Consider the following 12,500-nt stretch of genomic DNA (forward strand, 5'->3'; position numbering starts at 1 on the left):
ACTTTTCTACCACCACCACCACCACCACCACCCCCATCTCCCTTTCCCGTCTCAACTCTCATCTTATTCAAACTAATAACAAAAAAAAAACAGTGATTTCGAGAAATGGAGTAGCAAAGCAACAGTTTTAACGGAAGACTTAATTAATGTAGTGCTGCTGCCGCCGCCGCCGCCGCCGCTACTACTGATTACGCTGAAACAATGCTTCATCTAATGAAAATGGCTTAGCATGTCATTTTAATTGATTTAACGAGTAGTCAAACTTTGAGGATGCGTGTTCAATTTGCAGCTACAATTTAATGTGGTCATCCCATTTATGATCATTTGTTTTTAAAATAATGTTCCCATGACTACCACACAGGTCCACAGTGTTTTGTGGGGTGGGGGCATAAAGATATTTATTGAATAGACAAGTATTTCTCAAGACCTTTTGGGTGGGGAGGGCTGAATCCAGATATGCTATTTGTTTTAATCAAACACTTCAGAATCTTTGTTTACACTCTGCGTTGATTTTTTTTTTTCACAAAAAATGTAATTTTCTTTTATTATATGTCCCAGGCTGGTGGAGGTGCAATGGCCCAGTGGTTAGGGCAGCGGACTTGCTTTATATACATTTAATGCGAAAGATTAAGCAGAAGCGGCAAGCGGGCAGGATCGTCGGCACGCCGGACAAAAACTGAATGGTATCGAACTCACAACCTCACGATTGTAGGCTGAATGTTGTAACCACTTAGTCACGTGCCTTCGTAGTATATATATATATATATATATATATATATATATATGAATATGAATTTATGTGTGTTTCTCTTCTTTTCCAGTATCAATGAAAACTTCCACGATATTCCCGCTCGCCAGTTTACTGGTTTTACTTGTTGGTGGAATTATTTGCTTCGTAGGCCATTGCAACACACGAAGAAATAGGTTGACATTTTTTGGGGGCATTCTATTTGTTTTAGCAGGTAAGTAAACAATTTAACAATGATCTCTTTTTTTCACTCTGTAACACATCTACATATCAACTCGTGTATGGACTATCAACTCATTCCTCCTATCTTACTTCTATCCGACGAAGAATCAGGCTCGAAACGTCATTTCCGTTGCTATTTTTCCATCTGAAAGTTTCACTGAGCTTCGTTCTAATATATTTATTGTGTACGTCAAATTGATGTCTGCTGTTTATTCCTGTCTTTGACTTTTGGTTTTCCTATTTATATATGTATGTTCTTCTTTGAGTTTTATCTAAGTTCTTCTTCAGAGCGTTCAAGGCTGGCGTTTTGAGTTAAGCGAGTTCCTGGTATTTGTAATTATATGGTTGAGTTAGTGTGCTACTTGAGCTGTTGATATACACACCTGAAGTGTATGCATCTATTCATCCAAAGAACCTCAGATGGGGAATCTTTGGAGCGTCTTACAAATCTTTACCCTGCATATATGTGACTGAACACCAGCTGGGGCTGGTAATCAAAAGTTATTTAAATTACTATATTGTTCTGAGGATCTCGGGTCCTAAGGTTACTGGTTACGTAATGATTACTGCATAACACACAATTATACGCTAGTGAAACACGTGTAAAGATCAAGTAATTAATAATGTTATAATAATAATGACTCCATAATAACTAGAATTGTTAGAACGCCTTACGTTAATTTGTTACTACATTCAACATTAAAGTATTTTTCTGGCACAGCTAGATTCTTCATGGCATCCGTCTTCTACTCTCGACACAGAAGAGTCCCTATTTGCTGGGTCATTCAATCTTTGTGAAAGGATTTTTGTTAAAATATCAAAGCTTTGGATAAGCAGTATCATTAGAGCGTAGTATAAATTACCTACTGGCATTTAGCTACGGCCCTTTACACTCTAAGTTAAATTCCCACAAACTTCGACTGTTCTTGCCAACTTTAGGAGGTCGATGAAAAAATATATCAATCAAAAAATTGAATCGATATCTCTTCTTGTAATGTATCTTAAGCATGTATGGAATTGTAATAGGAAATACAAAAAAACAGCATAATATATGCATATTCAATCACAATCGACGTACCTTGTCGAGCCATCAGAGCAATTTTGACAGCGTGTTTATAGATGGAGTGAAAAATAACCACCGTATGTCTGTCTATCCTCTCCAAATATGTAAGTTGCTATATGCTCAATGCTTTCTATCATAGTGTATATGCATATACATAAGCGTACATACGTACGGATAGAAACATGATAAATAGACACATACATATATACATACATATGTATATAAATACTACATATATATATATATATATATATATATACACATGTACATAAATATATATGTACATACATATATATATATATATATATATATATATATATATATATATATATATATACATGCATATGTATACGCATGCACGCACACACACACACACACACACATACGTACGTATGTATCAAATCGGAACCTCAATATTATCTCCGTCCAATCACCATCCAATCACTTCTGTCCATCTATCATGTTGACATTTACGAACTCTGTGTATTCAGTAATTATCAAGAAACTGTTTGGCTATCAATAGCATCCATTTCCACACACAGCGTCCATTAATCAAGTCAGTTATGTAGACACTGTGTCTATCGATCAGGCCATTGTATACTCACACAGTGTTAAGCTATTCAGGTGACACTAACGAAATGTCTACACAGTTTAGTATCTACAAACTGTGCCTGTCTTTTTTTAGGCAAAAATCTGCAGAGTGGACATTAAGTTAGTTACTATTTAAATAGAAATGGTCCGATTTATATATTTTCCTTTTCCAAGATCCTTAAAAGATGATCTCACCGAAGCACGTAGCAATATTTAGCAAACGACTCACGTAATACGTAATACGTAAAAATCTAGAATAGAATATATGTATAGGTGTACACCGAATAGAAACATATGTGTGTGTGTGTATATATATATATATATATTTATATATATATATATATATATATATATATATATATATATATATAGGCGTACGAGTGGCTGTGTGGTAAGTAGCTTGCTTACGAACCACATGGTTCCGGGTTCAGTCCCACTGCGTGGCACCTTGGGCAAGTGTCTTCCACTATAGCCTCGGGCCCACCAAAGCCTTGTGTGTGGATTTGGTAGACGGACACTGAAAGAAGCCCGTCGTATATATGTATATGTGTCTGTCTGTGTATATGTTTGTCTGTCTGTGTTTGTCGCCCCAACATCGCTTGACAACCGATGCTGGTGTGTTTACGTCCCCGTAACTTAGCGGTTCGGCAAAAGAGACCGATAGAATTAGTACTAGGCTTACAAAGAATAAGTCCTGCGCTCGATTTGCTCGACTAAAGTCGGTGCTCCAGCATGGCCACAGTCGAATGACTGAAACAAGTAAAAAGAGAGTAAAATAGAATATATGGTGGTTGTGTACTCCTTAGGCAGAGTTTGACCACCTCCCTGTACCTACACCTTAGAACCATCATGGCATCTGATGTAGCTTTTTAAATCAATGTTCTGAAAAGACACCCACAAAGATTGCACATCTGATTTGGACCAGCAATAGTTGCTGATAAGTTATGATCTTTGTGGATCTTACGATGTCTTTTGAGGCCTCCATTAGATTTGCAAACCTTCTGGCATACACCACAATCAGAGGTGCGCACAGACATATAGGCAGAATTGTTGGTGGAAGTTCGTTTTTTATGGGTTCGCAAAAAAAATGTATATCTGTGTTGAGTATGTATGTATATATATATATATATATATATATGTGTGTGTGTGTGTGTGTGTGTGTGGAGATGTACTTGCATAGCAAGTGAGCTGATCTGAGATCGTGTGTTGAAACAAAAACAATTGCAGCGTGGAAGGTGTTTATAAGCCATTTAAAAGTGAGATGCAGCACGGAATTTTGTCAGTGATCAGGTCGCGGTCTCACAGCCACGAAAATATTGTGGCAAATTGAATTTAAATATTGAAATGAATCTGAGTGAGTGAGTGAGTGCGTGCGTAATTAGAATCTTTGACATTTCCATATATTTATGTAATCATAGACTGTGCTTAATATTATAAATTCGATCTGAAATAATTACGTCTAAAGTACATCCCATCTCTTAAACCAGTCGAGTACGCTTTATCGCTAGAATATTTATATAATCTGTGTTGTTCTAAAACAGTCAATACTGGCGCTCTCTCTCTATTTGTTTGATTAACAAACAGCAAGAGCCGTTGGATAACACTTTTATTAACGCACCACCAATAATAATGATAATAATAATAGTCTTTTCTACTAAACGCACAAGGTCTGAAAAATTGGAGGAGGGGGTAGTCGGTCACATCGACCCCAGTGCGTAACTGGTACTTATTTCATCGATCCAGAAAGGATGAAAGGCAAAGTCGACCTCAACAGAAGTATGAAATGTCGACAAACATTTCGCCCAGCGTGCCAACGATTCTACCAGGTCGCTGCTTTAAATAATAATAATAATAATAATAATAATAATAATAAATGGTGGTGGTGGCGGCGGCGACGACGACGACATTGACAATAACAACAACAATAATAATAATAATAATAATAATAATAATAATAATAATAATATTGATAGTTAGGAGGAGGAAGGGGTGAAGGAGGAGGGGCGGATTTCAAACTTTGGCACAATAATAATAATAATATGGAATAGTTCAGAATAGAATTTAAAAGACAGCTCCATGGACAGCGTAATGTGTTCCACTGCTGAAGAGATTCATTTAACAATGGAAACCCAGTGCCGCGTCGGAGTTTTTGTGCAGTATAAATATCCGTACGGACGAGCGTACGAATTCGTTCTATTATTTGTGCATGTATATTGGATAATTAGGCGTACACCTATATATTTGCCTGAATAAATATATGTATATATGTGTATATATATTTGTGTATATGTGTGTGATTGTGTGTGCGTGTTTTGGTGTGTGTATAGATATATACGTGGTTATGAATGGTCGGCGTATAGACACACGCATGTACGTGTATGTGTGCAACTGTTTGCAACAGAGAGCGTGTGCGCGTGAGTGTTTGGAAATTACCTGTAAATGCAAATATGTAGGTGAAGAAATCAGGCTACGATACTGTAGCACCACACGCACGCATGTAGCCACACGTACGCATTTAACCATACGTACATACATACATACATGGATGGATGGATATATATATATATATATATATATATATATATATAGATATACACATATACATAAATACATACATACATGGATGGATGGATATATATATATATATATATATATATATATATATAGACATACACATATACATAAATACATACATACATGTATGTAAGTATGCATGTATAACATTGTATGCATATATATATGTGTGTAGATACATGCGTACCTACATATGTGTGTGTATATATATAAATAGATATATGAATATAGATATATGAATATATATATATATATATATATATATATATATATATATACACATACATATGTACATATATACATACATGTATACATAAATGTATGTATGTATTGACACGTGTGTAGCATGATTGTATGCATACATCACAAATTCACAAGGCCGCCATCTTCATCATGGCAGAATGCCGTCTCTTCTGCCGTTTATTTGAAATGCAGGTGTTATTAGCTATCGATCTGTTTCTGTTCGCCATGTCTCCACTTTTGTAAACATATAAACTTGAAAGACAGGGCCTGTACCGCCATCACCTAACCTTCTCCGCCCTCTTAATTACTTCACAGCTACACGTTTCTATTGCATTCTCCACATGTATACAGTTTCACAGCAAATAAACGCACGCATTCATACACAAACATACTAACACAAAAAAAAAACACGTTCACACACTCGCGTGTGTGGACATGCTTGTGTGTGTGTATATATATATATATATATATATATATATATATATATGCAAGTGCTTGTGCATACATATGTATGTATGTATGTATATTACTTGTTTCAGCCATTTGACTGCAGCCATGCTGGAGCACTGCCTTTATTCGAGAGCAAATCGAACCCGGGAATTATTCTTTGTAAGCCTAGTACTTATTCTATCGGGCTCTTTTGCCGAACCGCTAGAATACGGGGTCGTAAACTCACCAACATCGGTTGTCAAGTAATCTTGGAGTGACAAACACAGAAACACACTCGTACTCGTGCGCACTCACACACACACACACACACACACACACAGGCTTCTTTCAGTTTCCGTCTGCCAAATCCACTCACAAAGCTTTGCTCGGCTCGAGACTATAGTAGAAGACACTTGCCCAAGTTGCCATGCAGTGGTTCTGAACCTGGAACTATGTGGTTAGTAAGCAAGCTACTTACCACACAGCCACTCCTGTGAGGCAGCAGAGAGACTCAATGGCCCAGACCTTTGTGCGTTAATAATCGCCAACGCGCGAAACTCTCAGCCTTTGAATCACAATGTTGTTCTTGTTAAACATCCACAGAAATATATATATATATATACATATATATATACTCCTATTTTTTAGTTCTATTTATTTCCTCTTTGCGTCACCATATCTGTAAGCGTGTGTGTGTGTGTGTGTGTATATATATATATGCAAGCAAACATATAAGCGAGTGCGTGTGTGTGTGTGTGTGTGTGTGTGTGTGTGTGTGTGTGTGTGTGTGTGTGTGTGTGTGTGTGTGTATATATATATAATACGTACAAATGATGTATGTGTGAGTATCTGTGCGTGTGCGAGCGTACTCAGTGAGAATACGGAAGCAAAGATGGAGGGAACATTACCATTTCCACGGCTGAGTTTCCGGTCTCTCAGTGTTGCCTTATATCTTCGTTCTTTGTTGAGAAGAATCGGTGTTTAAAACATAAGTTCTCTTCAGAGCAATCTACTGCGGAAGGTTAACATTCTAGTCTTTGCTAGTACTCACTACCAATACCATTTTATGCTCAGAGGTTTCGTTCTCCCTCTGTGGCTGCCGTTAATGTTGCCGAGCCTTGATCGCTCATCCGTTCATGTCACAAGTGCAACTAAACTATGAAGAGAAAAAAATACTTCTCCTAGTGACATTCTTCAATAAAATCGAAGTTGTGATTCACTAATTAAATGGCTTACACTAAGATTTTTAATCCTTCGACAAATGCAGAGTGATCCTCAAACAAACACATAAGGATCTCCGATATGTTTATTAATCACATGTATAGACTTTGTCCTGTTGGTCATGTAGCAACCTTCCTCACCGTGTAGAGATTTTAGCAGAAGCAGTATGTCGATCAGACATTCACAGATACACACACGGCAGCAGTATACTGGATAGATACTATCCCTTAGTGGGTTGAACCCCCAACCCCTAACTCTCTCACGTTATATATATATATATATATATATATATATATGTATATATGTATGTATATATGTATATATATATATATATATATATATATATATATATATATATATATATATATATTGTATTATTAAAGATGCAAATACATCGCAAACATATCACAAGTTGTTACTCAGAGGTTCACGTCCGCGTTCGTCGGCCAGTTTTGAATGAGAATTCTCAATTAAAACAGTCCGAGAAACGGGAACGTGAAACTCTGAGTAGCAGTATTTGTGTTACTTTTGTGATGGTTTTGCAGCTTTAATAAAAAAAACATATTAGTCCGGCATTCGAGTACTATTTTTCCCACCTTATTTATTTCATATTTATGTGTTTATTCTGGCATACACACACACACACACACACATACACACACATATATATGCACACACACGACGGGTTTCTTTCAGTTCCCGTTTACCAAATCCATTTACAAGGATTTAATCGGCCTGAGGAGTAGAAGACACTTGCCTCTAAGTGTCATGCAACGGGACTGAATCCGGAACCATGTGGTTGGAAAGCAAACCTCTTACGACACAGCCAATAGTATAAATATTTAAATATTATTCTTTAAATTTACGTGTATAAATATTTGTTGCAAATGAAAGTTTGACTTAGCAGCTCGTATTGCATAAGGAGGTTTCGTAGATATAAAAAATAGGACCAGGTCTTCGGTTACATTGGGACGAATGTCGCCATTTGTCTGATGAGAAGGTCGTGCTTCCCGTTCTCGAAATTTTAAACAACGCGTTAAGTTATGTCAACCGCTTATTCTATAATACATCTCTAACTACGAGAATTAAGCGGTGTTTCCGCCTTTTTCTTTGTTAGTCTTCGGTCACTCATATATATATATATATATATATATATAAAGTATATATATATTATCACCCAAGTAATATTTTATATTCACAATTGTATATCTCCATTTTGTTTCCATTCATATATATATATATATATATAAATATATATATATATATATATATATATATATATATAAATATATATATATATATATATATATATATAAATATATATATATATATATATATATATATAAATATATATATATATATATATATATATATAAATATATATATATATATATATATATATATAAATATATATATATATATATATATATATATAAATATATATATATATATATATATATATATAAATATATATATATATATATATATATATATAAATATATATATATATATATATATATATATATATATATATATATATATATATATATATATATATATATATATATATATATATATATAAATATATATATATATATATATAAATATATATATATATATATATAAATATATATATATATATATATATATATATATATATATATATATATATAGAGAGAGAGAGAGAGAGAGAGAGAGAGAGAGAGAGAGAAAGAAAGAGAGAAAGAGAGAGAGAGAGATAGATACATACATATATATACACATACAGACTCACGCACCTCACACACATACACTCATATTTATCTTTACACACACACACACATATATATACATAGACACAAATATATACATACAGAAGCAGTGTATTCACATACATATATATTTTTATACTTATATGGATATATCCATGCCATATACACATGCGTATATATATATATATATATATATATACATATATATATACATATATATATAAATGTGTGTGTGTGTGTGTGTGTGTGTGTGTGTGTGTGTGTGTGTGTGTGTGTGTATGTATACGTATGTATATACATGTGTATATAAATATATGTATATATATAATCCACATCTACTAGAAAAAACTACTAATAATAATAATGATAATAATAATAATATTAATAATAATGCTCAACCGTACAATCTTTCAGAACATACAGGGAGAGCACGTAGATAGATAGTCGGTGAGAATTAGTATTCTAAGCAATAGATAGCGCAGTCTTTGCACGTTTTTCCCGTCAACAGAGAAACAGTATATTTTCACATATTTTAACGGATTTCAATATAAGGAAACATTTAAGATATAGCTACGGAATAATACTCCGAAGACATCGATGAAAGAATATAACAGATCGCCCCTGGCCTACGCGATGTACGTGTATCTGCGTGTGTGGTTTGTATGTGTGCTTGTGTGCCATGTTCGTATATATATATATATATATATATATATATATACGTATGTATGTATGTATGTATGTATGTATATTTGTATATATGTGTATACACATATACACACCAGGAAAGAAATACACATACACAAGGCACATGTACGTGCATAAGCAACGCACATCTTTCGACATGTGTATTTGCATTCTGTATATATACATGGATATACACACACATACATATATATATATATATTGCATTTACAATTTATATATATATATATATATATATATATATATATATATACATACACACACACACATATATGCATAGGTAAATAGATGAGATGCGTAGGAAGTTGTGTCTTTGTAAGTCTATTACGTTAGTGTTACTATTTTCTTGCTACACAGAGTATGTGAAGAACTCAATGCTTTCAAAAGAGTAATGTTGAATATTTTGCTCTTTCTGGTTCAAAGCTATCCGTTACTCAGAATATTTTTCCTCCAGTCCGATAATATCCACAAGGCTAAACTGGTTGTCGGAATGCAACCGCTATTGATATCTATCAGCGCGGATCGATACATTGTTGAAATTAATTTTGCATTTAATCCCGTATGTAGAATAAAATTCTAATCGTGTGCTTGTAGTTTTCTTTAAGAATTAATGTTTCTTCATCGTAGATGCTACAGGAATTTGGACAGCTGCGTAACTGTGCCTGTTGTGCAGTGAAGACGAAGTGATGTTATAGCTGTTAATAACGTCATCGTTCATATATGATTTGAATGTATTGCAATGTTTATGATATGCGCCAAAGAGTACTTTGCTAAAATATACTGATTACTGTTTTCTCGATACTGTTATTTCAAGTCACAGCATTAAAGAAAACGAATTGGCAAACGAAACAGCGACAACCAGAACTTAACGGAACATTTATAAGTAAATAAATCAAAGCGATATCCATACACATAGGTCACACAAGAATCAATCCGCTGCAATGTATAGAAATACAATCTCTTGACACAGAATGGAAACTGGATTCTTGAATTCGTTGCCTGAATATCATGTCTCAGACATGATACTCAGGTATCAGATGAAATAATTAGGTTTCAATAGACACTATATACACACACACACATATATATATATATATATATATATATATATATATATATATATATATATACACCTAGAAATAAACAGATAGACAAATATCGATATCGATATATACATAGCTAGATCTATGTGTGCATATGTGTGTGTATATGTATATATAATATATATATATATATATATATATATATATATATATTTATACATGTATATGTGTACTTACAGATATAAACACATACCATACATTCACTGTGACGCACGCATACACACAGATATACACATCAACAAATCCAGACACATACACACATACGCATGAGCAGATGACAGAGCAGTCAAATATGATATAGGCATACACAAAACAACAAAAGGTAATACAGAATGACATAAAAAGCAAGAGATAGACAGACAGTCAAACAGACTAAACAGAGAGGCGGACAGGAAAGTGAAAGAGAGATGACACATTGCTATGCGAGTTTATAGTAATAACTAAAACAATCTAATATACTTCACCACCACCACAACCACCTCTCCATCAGGCCATACCCCACACCATAATACAGCGTAGCAGATATCTTACCGAGAAATTCACATATTTTGTTATCAGGGGCCTTATCTAGAAAGAGCAAAATGGAGAAGAAGCATAGCATGAAGGTGGTACACTACATTAAAGAGAAGATCAGCAATTATGGAAGCAAACAGGCAGATAATTCTTCAAGTTTATTTGAACTCAAAGTTAGAATTTCGCTCGAAGCATATCGGACTAGTGTTTGGCGGAAGTCCATATATATAGCTTGCACACAACTAGAAACTCGTGCCAAAATTATTTTAACCTTAAGGTTCCACGTTTGATCGAATTATCGGAGTGGAGTTGGTGAGTCTCAAGTAGTGTTATGTGATATGATATTCTGCGACGTTTAGATACAGAGATAGGATGCACACTCACACGCACACGCACGAACACGTACACACAGCCACATACATACATACACACAAATCGTAAACGTATGCGTACACACACACCACACGCATATACAAAGATACACATACCAAAATCGTTATATAGACATGTATATATGTGACCACGTGAACATATGCATATTTTTGTGTGTCGATGCATATATACAGATGCATATACACATACGCAAATACGCTCATATCTACATATATATATGCATATATACATATGCAAATACACATATGTATATATACATACATACATGTGCATAAACACACATACACACACATAAAACAACAAAAGATGCACATGTGTGTATGTTTATATATGTATGTATGTGTATGTATGTATATATATATATATATATATATATATATATATATATATATATATGTATTTGAAAGCATTTCTGTGTATATAATATATACATACATATATATACACACACACAAAAAATATATATGCATACACATACATATGTATGTATGCATGTATGTTTGTGTGTGTGTACAAGCACACGTATGTACATGACTACATGTATATTTGTCTATGTGTGTGTGTTTCGTTTTTAAATACAGATTTCTAACCCTACTAAACAATTGTTACGTATATACACACATATGTGGGAAGTATATATATATATTTATAATACATACATATATATATATATATATATATATATATATATATATATATACATATTGGTGATATATATGTATATATGATACACATATATATGCCTGTGTATGTGTGTGAATGTGTGTGCATGTGTGTGTGAGAGTAGCATTTTTTACTAGTTTCGTTTTAAGTACATTAACAGGCACACGTCTCCATTCCATAATGACGTGAAAGATGACATCAATAAAAAGAACAACGCATGCACCAGCAAAGAGAATGTAACCACCACCACTGCAAACAACAACAACAAATATGATAATAATGAT

At 33.8% G+C, this 12,500-nt stretch overlaps 1 protein-coding gene across 2 annotated transcripts in view; it reads left to right on the forward strand.

The window, feature by feature from the left end:
* Positions 1 to 12,500, forward strand: part of LOC128250586 (voltage-dependent calcium channel gamma-5 subunit) — a 324,577-nt gene that overhangs the window by 307,646 nt on the left and 4,431 nt on the right. For both annotated transcript variants that reach the window (XM_089340028.1, XM_089340027.1), the window contains one exon: positions 822 to 962. In XM_089340028.1, the coding sequence (XP_089196154.1) occupies positions 822 to 962 (141 nt within the window). The remainder of the gene's footprint in view (positions 1 to 821; positions 963 to 12,500) is intronic.

The sequence above is a fragment of the Octopus bimaculoides genome, chromosome 23 (assembly GCF_046866305.1).
Source record: "Octopus bimaculoides isolate indiv1 chromosome 23, ASM4686630v1, whole genome shotgun sequence".
NCBI classification, from domain to species: Eukaryota; Metazoa; Mollusca; class Cephalopoda; order Octopoda; family Octopodidae; genus Octopus; species Octopus bimaculoides.